The 16,628-nt window shown below is 46.8% G+C and overlaps 1 protein-coding gene and 1 long non-coding RNA gene across 7 annotated transcripts in view; both read left to right on the top strand.

The window, feature by feature from the left end:
* LOC148377973 (uncharacterized) overlaps positions 1 to 10,079 on the top strand; it is a 78,918-nt gene extending 68,839 nt beyond the window's left edge. For 2 of the 6 annotated variants that reach the window (XM_088368064.1, XM_088368063.1), the window contains exons 14-22: positions 115 to 285; positions 409 to 486; positions 2,059 to 2,229; positions 2,353 to 2,430; positions 4,275 to 4,363; positions 6,371 to 6,400; positions 6,591 to 6,758; positions 6,871 to 6,947; positions 7,415 to 7,881. In XM_088368064.1, the coding sequence (XP_088224190.1) occupies positions 115 to 285; positions 409 to 486; positions 2,059 to 2,229; positions 2,353 to 2,430; positions 4,275 to 4,363; positions 6,371 to 6,400; positions 6,591 to 6,618 (645 nt within the window). In that variant the 3' untranslated portion in view covers positions 6,619 to 6,758; positions 6,871 to 6,947; positions 7,415 to 7,881. Of the gene's footprint in view, positions 1 to 114; positions 286 to 408; positions 487 to 2,058; positions 2,230 to 2,352; positions 2,431 to 4,274; positions 4,364 to 6,370; positions 6,401 to 6,590; positions 6,759 to 6,870; positions 6,948 to 7,414; positions 7,886 to 9,939 lie in introns of those variants that run through there. The other 4 variants (XM_088368060.1, XM_088368061.1, XM_088368059.1 and 1 more) reach the window with 4 other exon arrangements.
* A 2,242-nt stretch (positions 10,080 to 12,321) lies between these two features.
* Positions 12,322 to 13,669, top strand: LOC148377972 (uncharacterized). The gene is made up of 5 exons (XR_015856272.1): positions 12,322 to 12,583; positions 12,668 to 12,738; positions 12,875 to 12,979; positions 13,124 to 13,237; positions 13,319 to 13,669. It is a non-coding gene; the product is annotated as an uncharacterized LOC148377972 (long non-coding RNA).
* The last annotated feature ends 2,959 nt before the right edge of the window (positions 13,670 to 16,628 follow it).

The raw sequence follows: 16,628 nt of genomic DNA, 5'->3' as shown, positions 1-16,628 counted from the left end.
CCCGCACGTTGTGTTGTATCTGTGAATGTTGGTTGTGGCCAAATGATAGTTTTCTTTCATTCGTTTAGGTTCCAAGAAAACTTGATGTAACTCTACTTTTAACTGCCGTTTCAGATAAGCGGGTATTACGTCGCAGTCATGTGCCGTGGATATGACGTAATTGCCCGAACCTCCGCCAAAATTCAAATCTGTTGGCGCGATGGCCGTGAGCCACTGAGCAGCGACGATTATCAACAGAAATATCTTTATTTTCTGCTTGCAACTGGACCGTCTAGAGCGTACACGGTAAGTAACACTCATTGTGTTTAAGGAGATTTACGTTTGTAATAGCAGAAGTGTAGCCGCGTTGCGTTGTACGTGTGAAAATTGGTCGAGGCGAAATGTTAATGTTTAATTTCATTCCTTTAGGTTCCACGGTGTTTGTTGGCTGCAAGTTTTCCACTGCAAGAAGAGGCTCGTATCATTGACCAGGAGCGAGCTACAATGGTGAGTAGCCATAACATTTATGTTAAACACTTCCTATTTCATGTCTAACAGTACTTGATTTAACAAATAACCATAAATAAATACAGTGTGGGCACTGAAGTTAACATATGTGATTATACTGCCTAATCTGTCACGGAGTAGATTGTTGCAAAGTAATATAAGATCCAAAGTTGTAATTCAGAATAGTTTTCAAAAGAAGGCCATTAGAATTATATACAAGTCTGATTACCCTTAACATAACAACAAGCTATTAATTAAATCACAAATTCTTCAATTCAAAGATTTGGTAGATTATCAGACAAATAATGTCTAACAGTAATTGATTTAACACATCACGATAAGTAGATTGAGTGTGGGCACTCTCAAGTTAACATATGTGATTATACTGCCTAATCTGTTACAGAGTATGTTGTTGCCAAGTAATGTAGAATAGATCCAAAGTAGTAATCCAGAATAGTTTTGAAGAGGCCATTAGAATGATAAACAAATCTGATTACCTTGAACATAATAACAAGCTAAGTGTTTAATATGTCCTATGAAGTCAAAATTGGGCACCATCATGTGGTGAAATTTGGAATTGCATCACATCCAATTTTGCCTGGGAACAAACAGATTACATAAATCTTAGTTTTGAATAAGCCACTCCTTCTCAAACAAGTAAACTCTGCCCATTTTGCGCAGTAGATGTTCTGTTAATATCTAGTATTTATACAAAGTCATAATTTAAATTGCTTTCAACCTTCATTCATCGGTTCAACCAACATTACTCGCTCTTATTACCAACTTGTATTGATTTAACTAAGCGTTTAATACTTCCTATCAGGTCTCAAATCGAGATTTGGCAAAATACAATTTCAGCAAATCCAATTTTGCCAGGGAACAAAAATAGATTAAATAAACTAAATAAGTCCTCTTCCCATTAAATAAATCAGAAAAGTCTGTCTTGTAACCAGTCCTCTTCAAACAAGTAAAGTCTGCCCATTTTGTGCCGTAGATTTTGTGTCTATGCCTAGTATTTAAACAAAATCATAATTTAAACGACTTCTTTCCTTCATTCACTTTGGAAATTTGGAATTGCAGCAAATCGAATTTTGGCAGGGAACAAAAATAGATCAATTAAACTAAATAAGTCTTCTTCCCATTAAATAAATTAAAAAAGTCTGTCTTGTAACCAGTCCTTTTCAAACAAGTAAAGTCTGCCCATTTTGTGCCGTCGATTTTGTGTTAATGCCTAGTATTTATACAAAATCATAATTTAAAGGACTTCATTCCTTCATTCACTTTGGAAATTTGGAATTGCAGCACATCAAATTTTGCCTGGGAAGAAAAGTAGATTAAATAAATTTAATAAGTCTTACTACTTGCCATTAAATAAATTAAATACGTCTTACTTGTTCCCACTCCTTTTCAAAACAGTAGTTTAAAACGAGGGCCCTTCACTCAATCTTTAACCCCAACCCCGCACGTTGTGTTGTATCTGTGAATGTTGGTTGTGGCCAAATGATAGTTTTCTTTCATTCGTTTAGGTTCCAAGAAAACTTGATGTAACTCTACTTTTAACTGCCGTTTCAGATAAGCGGGTATTACGTCGCAGTCATGTGCCGTGGATATGACGTAATTGCCCGAACCTCCGCCAAAATTCAAATCTGTTGGCGCGATGGCCGTGAGCCACTGAGCAGCGACGATTATCAACAGAAATATCTTTATTTTCTGCTTGCAACTGGACCGTCTAGAGCGTACACGGTAAGTAACACTCATTGTGTTTAAGGAGATTTACGTTTGTAATAGCAGAAGTGTAGCCGCGTTGCGTTGTACGTGTGAAAATTGGTCGAGGCGAAATGTTAATGTTTAATTTCATTCCTTTAGGTTCCACGGTGTTTGTTGGCTGCAAGTTTTCCACTGCAAGAAGAGGCTCGTATCATTGACCAGGAGCGAGCTACAATGGTGAGTAGCCATAACATTTATGTTAAACACTTCCTATTTCATGTCTAACAGTACTTGATTTAACAAATAACCATAAATAAATACAGTGTGGGCACTGAAGTTAACATATGTGATTATACTGCCTAATCTGTCACGGAGTAGATTGTTGCAAAGTAATATAAGATCCAAAGTTGTAATTCAGAATAGTTTTCAAAAGAAGGCCATTAGAATTATATACAAGTCTGATTACCCTTAACATAACAACAAGCTATTAATTAAATCACAAATTCTTCAATTCAAAGATTTGGTAGATTATCAGACAAATAATGTCTAACAGTAATTGATTTAACACATCACGATAAGTAGATTGAGTGTGGGCACTCTCAAGTTAACAGATATGATTATACTGCCTAATCTGTTACAGAGTATGTTGTTGCCAAGTAATGTAGAATAGATCCAAAGTAGTAATCCAGAATAGTTTTGAAGAGGCCATTAGAATAATAAACAAATCTGATTACCTTGAACATAATAACAAGCTAAGTGTTTAATATGTCCTATGAAGTCAAAATTGGGCACCATCATGTGGTGAAATTTGGAATTGCATCACATCCAATTTTGCCTGGGAACAAACAGATTAAATAAATCTTAGTTTTGAATAAGCCACTCCTTCTCAAACAAGTAAACTCTGCCCATTTCGCGCAGTAGATGTTCTGTTAATATCTAGTATTTATACAAAGTCATAATTTAAATTGCTTTCAACCTTCATTCATCGGTTCAACCAACATTACTCGCTCTTATTACCAACTTGTATTGATTTAACTAAGCGTTTAATACTTCCTATCAGGTCTCAAGGCAAGATTTGGCAAAATACAATTTCAGCAAATCCAATTTTGCCAGGGAACAAAAATAGATTAAATAAACTAAATAAGTCTTCTTCCCATTAAATAAATCAGAAAAGTCTGTCTTGTAACCAGTCCTCTTCAAACAAGTAAAGTCTGCCCATTTTGTGCCGTAGATTTTGTGTCTATGCCTAGTATTTAAACAAAATCATAATTTAAACGACTTCTTTCCTTCATTCACTTTGGAAATTTGGAATTGCAGCAAATCGAATTTTGCCAGGGAACAAAAATAGATCAATTAAACTAAATAAGTCTTCTTCCCATTAAATAAATTAAAAAAGTCTGTCTTGTAACCAGTCCTTTTCAAACAAGTAAAGTCTGCCCATTTTGTGCCGTCGATTTTGTGTTAATGCCTAGTATTTATACAAAATCATAATTTAAAGGACTTCATTCCTTCATTCACTTTGGAAATTTGGAATTGCAGCACATCAAATTTTGCCTGGGAAGAAAAGTAGATTAAATAAATTTAATAAGTCTTACTACTTCCCATTAAATAAATTAAATACGTCTTACTTGTTCCCACTCCTTTACAAAAAAGTAGTTTAAAACGAGGTCCCTTCACTCAACCTTTAACCCTATTTATTCACCTTCTAGGCTAAGTGTTAAAGGCTAAGTGTTAAAGGCTAAGTGTTAAAGGCTAAGTGTTAGAGGCTAAGTGCCAGAGGCTAGGCGCCAGAGGCGAGTTTTTGTGGGCTGAAGTTTTAGTGGGGTTAGTGTGAATACAATCCAAAAGAATACAACAGAATACAATACAATAGAATATAATACATAGATTAAATTCAATAGCTCTTACTACTTCCCATTAAATAAATTAAATACGTCTTACTTGTTCCCAATCCTTTTCAAAAAAGTAGTTTAAAACGAGGGCCCTTCACTCAACCTTTAACCTCAACCCCGCACGTCACATTGTGTTGTATCTGTGAATGTTGGTTGTGGCCAAATGATAGTTTTCTTTCATTCGTTTAGGTTCCACGGTGTTTGTTGGCTATGTTTTCCACTGTCAGAAGGATGAAAATACAAAGTACAACGCTTGGACGTGGGCGAAGACGTCACCGGTGAGTCCTTCCTTCCTATTTATTTACCTTCTAGATGCTAGAGGCTAAGTGTTAGAGGCTAAGTGTTAGAGGCTAAGTGTTAAACACAATACGAACAACACAACGATACTGCACTGAACAACACGATACCGCACTGAGAAACACGATACCGCACTGAACAACACGATACCGCACTGAACAACACCATGCCGCACTGAACACCATGCCACACTGAACAACACCATCCCGCACTGAACAACACCATGCCGCACTAAACAACACCATGCCGCACTAAACAACACCATGCCTCACTGAACGACACCATGCCGCACTGAAAGACACCATGCCGCACTGAACGACACCATGCCGCACTGAAAGACACCATCCCGCACTGAACACCATGCCGCACTGAACAACACCATCCTGCACTGAACAACACCATCCCGCACTGAACAACACCATGCCGCACTGAACAACATTATGCCGCACTGAACATTATGCCGCACTGAACAACACCATGCCGCACTGAACAACACCATGCCGCACTGAACAACATTATGCCGCACTGAACAACACCATGCCGCACTGAACAACACCATGCCGCACTGAACAACACCATGCCGCACTGAACAACATTATGCCGCACTGAACAACACCATGCTGCACTGAACAACACCATCCTGCACTGAACAACACCATTCCGCATTGAACACCATGCCGCACTGAACAACACCATCCCGCACTGAACAACACCATCCCGCAGTGAACAACACCATGCCGCACTGAACAACATTATGCCGCACTGAACAACATTATGCCGCACTGAACAACACCATGCCGCACTGAACAACACCATGCCGCACTGAACACCATGCCGCACTGAACAACATTATAACGCACTGAACAACACCATCCCGCACTGAACAACACCATGCCGCACTAAACAACATTATGCCGCACTGAACAACATTATGCCGAAATGAACAACACCATGCCGCACTGAACAACACCATGCCGCACTGAACAACACCATCCTGCACTGAACAACACCATGCCGCACTGAACAACACCATGCCGCACTGAACAACACCATGCCGCACTGAACAACACCATGCCGCAATGAACAACACCATCCCGCACTGAACAACACCATGCCGCATTGAACAACACCATGCCGCACTGAACAACACCATCCCGCACTGAACAACACCACCCCGCACTGAACAACACGATCCCGCATTGAACAACACCATCCCGGACTGAACAACACCATGCCGCACTGAACAACACCATTCCGCACTGAACAACACCATGCCGCACTGAACAACACCATGCCGCACTGAACAACACCATGCCGCACTGAACAACACCATGCCGCACTGAACAACATTATGCCGCACTGAACAACACCATGCCGCACTGAACAACACCATCCCGCACTGAACAACACCATGCCGCATTGAACAACACCGTGCCGCACTGAACAACACCATCCTGCACTGAACAACACCATCCCGCACTGAACAACACCATGCCGCACTGAACAACATTATGGCGCACTGAACAACATTATGCCGCACTGAACAACACCATGCCGCACTGAACAACACCATGCCGCACTGAACAACACCATGCCGCACTGAACAACATTATGCCGCACTGAACAACATTATGCCGCACTGAACAACACCATGCCGCACTGAACAACACCATGCCGCACTGAACAACACCTTGCCGCACTGAACAACACGACGTCGCACTGAACAACACGACGCCGCACAGAACAACACGACGCCGCACAGAATAACACAATACCGCACAGAACAACACAATACCGCACAAACAGTTTTAGATAATATTACGTCGCAGTCATGTGACGCGGACATGACGTCAATAGGCGGAACTCACGGCAAAATTATAATCCGTGGGCGTGGCTTGCAACAGGAAGTAGGAAAGCGGCAGTTCTGGCAAACAAGACACAGCTGTTAGTAACACGATGACTAACAAGGCAAATATTTTTGTTTTCAGCTTGCAACTTGACCGTCTAGAGCGTACAAGGTAATTACAACTGTTTTTTTTTAGCCCTGAAAAGCAAGGGAGTGTGGCGTTTGGGAGGAATGTCGAACTCGGCGTCTGCTTCCAGCCACAGACGCCAAATTTCGACGATTATTTCGACTGGTCAACGGTTGTAAATTATTGCGTTGACTAAAAACTTTATTTAACTCTACTCTTAACTTTGCCGTTTCAGATATGCGGGTATTACACCGCGGAAATGACGTCAATAGGCTGAACTCTCGCCAAAATTCAAATCTGTGGGCGCAATGGCCTTGAGCGAGACACCGGATACAAACACGACGATTATCAACAGAAATATCTTTATTTTCCGCTTGCAAGTGGACCGTCTAGAGCGTACACGGTAAGTACAACTCATTGTGTTTAAAAAGATTTACGTTTGTGTAGTTTGCGTTGCGTTGTATCTGTGAATGTTGGTTGAGGCTAAATGTTAATGTTTAATTTCATTCCTTTAGGTTCCACGGTGTTTGTTGGCTGTATGTTTTCCACTGCAAGAAGAGGCTCGTATCATTGACCAGCAGGAGCTACAATGGTGAGTACCCCTTTCGTCTTCCATTTATGTTAAACACTTCCTATTTCATGTCTAACAGTACTCGATTTAACAAATAACCATAAATAAATACAGTGTGGGCAGTCACGTTAACATATGTGATTATCCTGCCTAATATGTTTATCACAAATATGTCACTAATCACTAATATGTTTATTTGTTTATCACAACACCTTTGGACCTTCAGCAATCGATTATTTACCTTCATCTACATAGAGACAGAACGATGGTGTCTTAAACATCTCATTCATTTCACCAAATAACTTCACGCAGGTGGATAACGGCCGTCTCGGTCACGCTATGTTGCGTGATGCAGTTTTGAAGAACCAAATGCATTTATTCAATGAATAAGTCAAGCTAGTTCTATGTTTATGATGTTGTAAGTTACGGTACCGATTGAAGTTGAGTTCGAAGCCAGTGGAAAACAGCGCTGCGTTTGTGCTCTCCAGGTACAAATGTTGTGATCTCTGACTGACGACCGGGCGAGACTCGAGTAAGAGATGTCCAAACGAGCTCCGGCAGGGCGGGCCAAGGCGGAGCGAACGGACGCCCTTCAGGCCGCCAATGACGAGCTGAGAACCAAACTGATGGACGTCCAGTTAGAACTTCAGCAGGAGAAGAACAAGGTGAAAACCTCAACAGACAGACACTGCCTGCCTCCCTGCCTGCCTCCCTGCCTGCCTCCCTGCCTGCCTCCCTCCCTCCCAGTTTTCCCGATGTAGATTAGACATGCGTGTGCCATGACTGTGTCAGCCTACATCAACAAATGCACCGAGGACGTCAGCACCACTAAGAATATCATCACCCGGGGCAACCAACGACCCTGGATGACTGAGGAGGTACGTCAAACGCTACGAGCGCGGAACTCTGCCTTCAAGTCTGGCGACAAGGAGACACTGAGGACAGCGAGAGCCAACTTGAACCGTGCCATCAGGATAGCGAAGCGAGACCGCAGTCGAAAATTTCAGGATCGTTTCCACGACGTCAAAAACATCAGGAGTATGTGGCAAGGCATACGGGCGATTACAGACTACAACTCACCCTCCCCCCCCCCCGGTGGGTGTAGTTGATGCTGACTTTCTAAATGGTCTAAATAACTTCTTTGGGAGGTTCGAGGCACTAAACGGCACTCCAGCAGTTAAAACTGTCCCCCATCAGGAAGAGGAGGTACTCTGCCTTGACTCCGCCGATGTGTTGAAGACCCTGAGGAGAGTCAACCCCTGTAAGGCCCCTGGCCCCGACAACATTCCTGGGCGTGTGTTCAGGGAATGTGCAAGTCATCTGGCTGGGGTCATCACAGACATTTTTAACACCTCGCTGGGCCAAGCCACAGTGCCGGCGTGCTTTAAGACTGCCTCCATCATTCCGGTGCCGAAGAAACCTCAAATCACCTCATTTAATGATTACCGGCCTGTTGCACTGACTCCGGTTATGATGAAGTGCTTCGAAAGGCTGCTTAAAGGTCACATCGTTTCCAGACTCCCCCTATTATTTGACCCGTTCCAGTTTGCCGACCGGCAAAACCGCTCCACTCAGGACGCCATCTCCTCCGTTCTTCACCTGAGCCTGGCTCACCTGGAGGAGAAGAACACCCATGTGCGGAGGCTGTTCCTGGACTTCAGCTCAGCGTTTAACACCATCATCCCACAGCATCTGGTAGGAAAATTGGAACACCTGGGCTTCAACACCCCCCTTCGCAACTGGCTGCTAGACTTCCTCACCAACAGACCTCAGTCAGTCCGGGTCGGACAGAACACCTCTGATGTCATCACCCTCAGCACAGGCTCCCTTCAGGGCTGCGTCCTGAGCCCCCTGCTGTGCACCCTGATGACACACGACTGCGTCCTCAGGTTCACCACCAATCACATCGTGAAGTCAGCAGACGACACAACGGTGGTGGGGCTCATCAGAGACAACAACGACCTGGACTACAGAGAGGAGGTGGAGCAGCTGGTGGGCTGGTGCAGAGAAAACAGCCTGATCCTGAATGAGGAGAAGATGAAGGAGATCATCGTCGACTTCAGGAAAAAACAGCCTCACCACGCTCCACTGATCATCAACAGCTCAGCTGTGGAGGTGGTCAGCACCACCAAATTCCTGGGGGTCCACATCACAGAAGACCTCACCTGGACTATGAACACTACGGCACTGGTCAAGAGGGCACAGAAGCGCTTGTACTTCCTGCGGAGGATGAGGAGAGCCCACCTGCCCCCACCCATCATGAGGACGTTCTACAGGAGCACCATAGAGAGCATTCTGACAAGCTGTCTCTCTGTGTGGTGTGGAGGCTGCACCGCCTCCGATTGGAAGAACGTGAGGAGAGTGGTGAGGACAGCAGAGAGGATCATAGGGGCTCCTCTTCCCTCCATTCAGGACATTTCAGCTCAGCGCTGCATGTCCCGTGCCCGTAACATCATCAATGACCCATCACACCCCCACCATGGACTGTTCTCCCTGCTGCCCTCTGGGAAGAGGTTTGCAGCATCCGCTGCAGGTCCACCAGGTTCTGCAACAGCTTTTTCCCTGCTGTCATCAGACTGTTGAACACTAGAACTGTTGAGCTCTAAACTGAACTCTGCATCACACATTCACAGAACTGTACTTTATGACACTACGGACCTCTATCTTGCACTATCTCGCACTACCAACTTTACTGAACTTGTATAAACCCTTTAAATAGAAGTTTAATACATGGTTTAGCATTCCTCTGCACACTCTTGAATACTGTTTTGCCTACTTGCACTATTGCATAATTATCACTGCTGCACTTTATACTTATTTTTAATATATATATATATATATATATATATATATAGTATATATGTATATATATATATTTTCATAGGATATGTTACTTCTATTCAACTGCAATATCACTACTTTGTTGTAAGACGTATGCAACGGAATTTCGTTTTGTATGCACCATGTGCAGACAAGATGACAATAAAGTTTGTCTAAGTCTAAGTCATGTCAGGTCAGCTGTCTGGAGAGAGAGAGAAGTCAGGACCTGCGGGCGGAGCACCACCGTGCCACCGCCGCCATGACGGAACTCAAAAGCAAACTCCATGAGGAGAAGCAGAAAGAGTTAGCCATTACCAGGGAGACATTACTGCGGCAGCATGAAATGGAGCTGATGAGAGTGATCAAAATCAAAGATGGAGAGATCCAGCGACTGAATGCCTTGGTCCTCAGCCTGAGGGACGGCTCCATGGACAAGGTGATCCGCTCTATCCGTGTCTGACTATTCGCACGCCACGTCGGGCTTCGATGCGGCCGCTACCGTATTGTGTAGCTTGTCCCCAGTAAGCGTCGCGGCGCTCCGTTGCGGTCTCAACGGCCCGGTGTGGCGCAATGTCTGCTCAGGTGAGGAGGGGGGGCGCTTTGCTGGCGGAGGTGGAGGAGACGCGGCGGTGTCGGGAGACCGAGCGGTGTCGCCTCCACCAGGAGCGCGGAAGAAGCCCTGGCAGCGGCCCAGCAGGCCTGGCAGTCCCGAGCGGCCGAGCTCCGATCGGCTCATCACCAGCATCGGGAGGAGCTGAGCCGAACCAAGAGAGACTGCGAGAGGGAGATCCGCCGACTGGTAGGACTGATCAGATGCGCGGTGCGTGGCTATGTTCCCAATTTCGTTGTATACCTGCAGTGCAATGACACCTAAGGCATTCTATTCTATTCTATTTCACAAGAAGAAAATGTCCGGTTGCTCGCTTCGCTTTTGTCACAGCAAAGGTGTTCTAGTCGATTCCAGAAAAAAATTGGCCGGTTGCTCTCTTTGTTTTTGTCACAATTCTGGCAAATGAGTTTGCCCGCCTGCCTGAGCGCTCCCCGTTTGTACATCCAGACGGATGAGATCAAGCTGAAAGACAGAGCGGTTAGTGTTTTGGATGAAGCCCTGGGGCCGGCCACGTCCACCGCCTTCAGCTGCAGACTCAGGCTGCCGAGCAGCAGATCGCTGCCCTGAGGGATTCCCAAAGGGCGGGCCTAAACTACCCTGGAAGTGGGGTCAACGCCGCTACTAGCAATCCTCTTCATTGCGTAAGCCACCTCATCACACACTTGCAGTACGCATGACTTAGTTCGTTGCTGGAGGAAGGTAGCACAAAAACAGTTTTGAACTTTGAACGAGTGCTTGTGTGTGTGTGTTGCGGGGCGTTTTCAGTCTCAGGAGGATCGGGACACGCGACGGTTTCATCTGAAAATCGCTGAGCTCAGCGCAGTCATCAGGAAACTGGAGGATCGAAACGCCCTGCTTTCTGAAGAGCGCAATGAACTGGTAATTTATTGACGGCACGCTTGAAGGTTTGCGCTACGTTTGATGCGCGCCATCCAGCGAGGCACCCATTGCGCTTGCTTATTAGTTGAGCGGCGCGGCGAGTCGGTTGCCTGGTAGATGTCTTTTATTGGGAGCCAAAGCCACGATTCCGTTCAAACCGATGCAAAAGGAATGGATACGTTCTGGCCCGCGTGTTGTGCGTCTTTCACATCCCGCACTTCATGCTTGCAGCTAAAGCGACTGAGAGAAACAGAAAGCCAGTTTCTGCCACTCCTGTACAAAAACAAACGCCTGAGCAGGAAGAATGAAGAACTCTCGCTGGTGCTGTGTCGCCTTGAAAACAAAGTGCGCTTTGTCACCCAGGAGAACGAGGAGATGGCAAGCTTGGTAAGTCGACGCGGACAACGGCGGCGTGCCAACAGAGTCCACTGCATTTGTGTTCCACAGAGAAGGCCTAGTTCGCTCAATGACCTGGACCGCGGTTGCGGCCAGCAGGACGGTGAAATGGAGTTCCTTCAAGTTGTGGAGCAGCGGCACATCATCGACGACTTGTCCAAGGTCTTCAGGCAGGCGACTCGGTGCACGTACGGCAGCGCCGCGCTCGCTCGCTGTCGCCAGGAAACCTTTTCCGTCCAAAGCTTGGCCGGCGGCCGCCATCCAAAAAATTGGCCCCTTAAATTCCGACCTTTCAAGCAGGAGCATTGTGCGCACGCGTTTGAACACGCTTTAGACTTGTTTTGCCGTTTTCAGCAGCTCAAAGCTCCCGTTTTGTCAGCGCCTTTGCCACTCGCTGTGCGCTGAAAACGACGGACTTGCCCGGCTGCTCAGCCCGTCAACCATGAGCCGCGAGCGCGACGTCATTGTCCGTAGGCAGCTAGTGGCAAAATGCACCCTGTTAGAGTTGCGCTCGCTCCAACTTATTTTGCAAGAACCACACGGGAGACAAGTAAGTTCTTTTGGACACCTGCAGGTGGAGAGTCCATCCGTTGTACGAATGAAGTCTGACTCTCGGCTCCTGCACGAGCATTTTAATTAAGAGAAACAGGGTGGGTGTAAGAGTGGATTGAATAGAGGAAGCCCTTGACCTCTAGTCAAAACATAGCAAGGGGTGTTTTACGACTTTGTGTAGGAAGGGATAAGCGATAGGGATAAATAAGGGATAAATAATATTATTTATTACAGGTCGCAGTCAAAGTCAAAGCAACACAATGATACGATAAAGATAATCTGGAAAACCCTGACACACCCTGTAGTTGTCACTTTTGGAAAAGACGAGCGTCCCTCCAATCATCGCCGGTGACGTGTTTTTCAGGCTCTGGAGACAGGAGCTCATGTCAGAAATGTCATTGTGAGTCGCGTTTGTTTCTGCGCCGGAGCCGTTCGTTCCCTTTGCATCCAAAGAATCTCAAAGGCGGATTATTTGTGTCGACAGGAGAGAGATTTGCTGCTACGATACCGACGTCGAGAATCTCTGAGGAGGAACAAAGCGTGAGGTCCTGCAAGGTGAGTCTGTTTGTTTGCGGCTGCTTGGTGTTGCGCAAGATGAAATGGCCTTTTTCTCGCTATCCTTCCTCTCGTCGATTCATCGTGAGGTGTCGCTTCAGTTTGTTCAGAGAGATGTTTGCTTCCGCGCCCGCAGGTCATCGAAACATTTTACGGCTACGACGAAGACGTGTTGGTGGACTCGGACGGATCGTCCTTGTCTTTTCACACCGACAGAACCCCCGACACGGAACCCGAAGAGGTAGCCCGCCATTTCTGCCAGCGTATTGGCACCAAACATTCCTCTTCAGCCTGGAATCGGACTCGTCTTTGCGTCGCGGGTGCTTTGTCGCCGGTCTGACTGATTCTGGTACTAGTGCTGTGTTGCATTGGTGTGTGCATGAAGAGGCGGAGCTTCGCTACCGCCAGCTGACGCAAGAATATCAAGCGCTGCAACGAGCCTACGCTCTGCTAGCCCAGACCAGCGAAAGGGGACTACGACGCCGAGAAGGAGATCAAGGTGGCGCCCCTTCCCGCAACCCCCGGCCGGGTCGCAGCCTCCCCGTTCTCACCCAGCCTCGGGTGTTCTCTGGTCTGAAAGGAGACTGCTTGAGTTCCGCATCCTGGAGCTGGAGGTGGGAAGACTCGCACAAGCGTGTTGAGGCCAGAGATGTGACGGACGGACGGACGGACGGACGGACGGATGCATGCCTCTGCCTTTCAGGAGAGGGAGTGGCGCTCCCCCGTCTTGAAGTTTCTGCAAGTCCGTTTCCCAGACGGCCTCAGCCCTTTGCAGATCTACTGCGAGGCCGAGGGCGTGAGCGTACGTAAGGCGTCCCTCGCAACCCTAACCTTAACCCGAGGTCCCAGAACACCTTACATTGCTCCTTGCGCCTTTCCCCCGGACATCGTCATCAGTGATCTGATGAAGAAGCTGGACATCCTGGGCTATAACGCCGTAAGTGTATGTCGAACTCCTTATGTTCGCACTCCACGAGACTCGGCGGCTCAAATGTGACTTTTGGAAGGCTTTGCGCTGAAAGAAGCTTGTTGACGCTGTGCCTTTGGGCTCTTGCAGAATCTCACCAACGAGGAGCAGGTGGTCGTGATTCACGCCAGGACCCTTCTCACCCTAGCCGAGAAGGTAACGCGCACGTCCACGCACGCTCTCGCATTCTGCTTATGTGACAGCAGCCTTTCCTCAGTGGTTAGAATACATCAAAGTGACCAAGTCAGCACTTCAACAGAAGATGTTGGACATTGAAAGTGAGAAGGTAGACAGACACGCGACATCAGCCAAGGGGAACTCCGGCAATGTGCCCCAACAATTCTGACCTTGAGCTGTGCTAGGATATGTTCTGCAAGCAGAAGGGCTACCTGGATGAAGAGTTGGACTTCAGGAAGTGTTCCATGGACCAGGCTCATAAGGTAAGCCGCCCTCAAATCTCCCGCCGGACCACTGATGGACGAGGATTGCGGCCCAGAGGATCCTGGAGCTGGAGGCCATGTTGTACGAGGCGCTACCGCAGCGGGACTGCCCCGCCACGGACGGCGAAAAAGCCAGCCACGCTGGCGTGAATGACGTGCTGACGGCGGATCAGAGAGAAGAGCTTAGGAGCGCCGTGGACCAATGGAAGCGAGCCCTGATGTGCGAGTTGAGGGAGCGCGACGCTTGCATCCTCCAAGAGAGAATGGATCTGCTGCACAGCGCGCAACAGGTAAGGGCCCAAAGCCAGCCCGGCACTTACTTGCACGCTTACTGGCTTTTGAATGCCACTTTCCATTTGTCCGTCCTAGAGGAACAAAGAGCTGAAAGAATTCATCGAAGCTCAGAAGAGACAAATCAAACAATTGGAGGAGAAGTTTCTGTTTCTCTTTCTATTCTTCTCCTTGGCCTTCATTCTGTGGCCCTAACACCAGCTGGTGAGTGAGCTCCAGCGGCACCGCACTCGACACCTCCGATACACTGCCAGCCGGTCTCAGACGTTGGCAGACGCTCCGATGCCAACGTATACCCCCCGCCACGGTGACAGAGGCACCGCGTCACACCGGCGCTCATCCAATCAGAAGGCAGGAAAAGCAAATTCACATGCAGGGCACTTTTGAACCAGAAGAGAGCGCCACAAAAAACGGTTGTTGCCCCAAACGCGCACTAAAAAGGGTCAGAATAACAAGAGTCCCACTGGCCAGCCGGGGCCACCCGTCCAGCTGTTTCTTCAGGGGGGAAAAAAATTGGAGTCACCGGTGAGTACATTTTGCATTTAGCTCTGCTTTTCTGCTTCTGTCTTCAAGTGTGTGGCATCCTGCGATCAAAGAGTCAGCCAACCCCAAAGCGGTTGACCTCAACGTCCCACCACCATGCCTACCAGAGCAGGTGACGTGATGCTTTGGACATCCTTCCGTCTCAGATGCCCAAAAGTACTCTTTGCCACATCTGCGGCAATACGGTGTCTTTTCAAAGGTGCAAATAAATCCAGCGTGGGCGGAACACGCACGTCTTCGGTTTTTCCCGCTTTGTTTGTGTGACAGCTGTTGTGAAAATTTTATACAAATAAAGTTGTATAGTACAGGTTTGGCCAAGCCGCAACTCCCGAACCGCATGCGGCTCTTTTATGTTCATATCAACATTTGTGTGTGTGTGTGTGTGTGGGGGGGGGGGGGGGGGGTTGTGCGTGTTGGCTTCACTTGAGTTCAATTTGGTATTTTGGTCAAAAGCGCATGTGGTGAAATTCCACAAAGTAGGATGGGCAAACACATTTCTTTAAACTATGAGTGTCAATTGGGCTCTCGAAATGGCAGGGAAAAGATGCACAGCAAAACGAAAATACGTAGATGAACACAGGACGTTTTAATCAGAGTGGGAAAGTTTCTATTTTTTGTTGAACGTGATGGCAAACCATTCTGCCTGATATGTCAGACCTCAGCGCATTTCAAAGATTCAAATCTTCAGCGCCATGCACTTCAGCTCACTCCATGCTAACATTGATCAGGCGTCGAACCCGCATCATCATGCTTAAGAGGTGGCCATGCTAACCAGTGCGCCATTATGTCAACGCATAATAACTAAGTCTACTGGTCAAAACAGCGGTTACTATATGACGTCGCTACGTCGTGGTCACGTGACGCAGACAAGACGTCAATGGACGTGGGCAGAGTTAACTTGTTTAAAAGGGAGTAGGCAGAAGAAATATTTAATTTATTTAAATCTATTTTGAGTGCACACCATTATGCCAATGCATAACTGTAAATCTACTAAACAAAACAGCGGTTGCTATATGACATCTGCCACGTCGTGGTCACGTGACATACGTGACGTCGATGGGCGTAACTTTCGCCGGAATTCAAATCCGCGGGGAGAGTTAACTTGTTTAAAAGAGAGTGGGCAGAAGAATTATTTAATTTATTTAAATCTATTTGGTGTGTGCGCCATTATGTCAATGCATAACAACTGTAAGTCTACTAAACAAAACAGCGGTTGCTATTTGACGTCTGCCACGTCGTGGTCACGTGACGCGGACGTGACGTCGACGCCTACTTTACATCCCACCGATCACAGGACTCCTCGGCTGCATAACCGTGCCCCCTTCCCAACCAATCGGATTTGCTATACGCGAAAACGACGCCAATGGAAAGAGCTTCCGCCCAAATTTAAATCCGTGGGCGTGGCTCGCAGCAGGAAGTAGGAAAATGGCGGCGATGTTGACAAAGACACAGCGGATGGTAACATACGACTAACAAGAGAAATATTTTTATTTTCTGCTTGCAACTGGACCGTCCAGAGCGTACACGGTAAGTACAACTCATCGTTTTTAAAAAGAAGTACTTTTGTTGCCCTGAAAAGCGAGTGAGCGTGGCGTTTGTGGGGGACGTCGAATTTCGACGATTCTTTCTGGTCAACGGTTGTAAATGAT

Source organism: Syngnathus floridae, unplaced genomic scaffold (genome assembly GCF_059516105.1).
Source record: "Syngnathus floridae isolate MCC-2025c unplaced genomic scaffold, RoL_Sflo_1.0 HiC_scaffold_71, whole genome shotgun sequence".
In the NCBI taxonomy this organism is placed as follows: domain Eukaryota; kingdom Metazoa; phylum Chordata; class Actinopteri; order Syngnathiformes; family Syngnathidae; genus Syngnathus; species Syngnathus floridae.
This window is presented reverse-complemented; position numbering and strand designations above follow the sequence as displayed.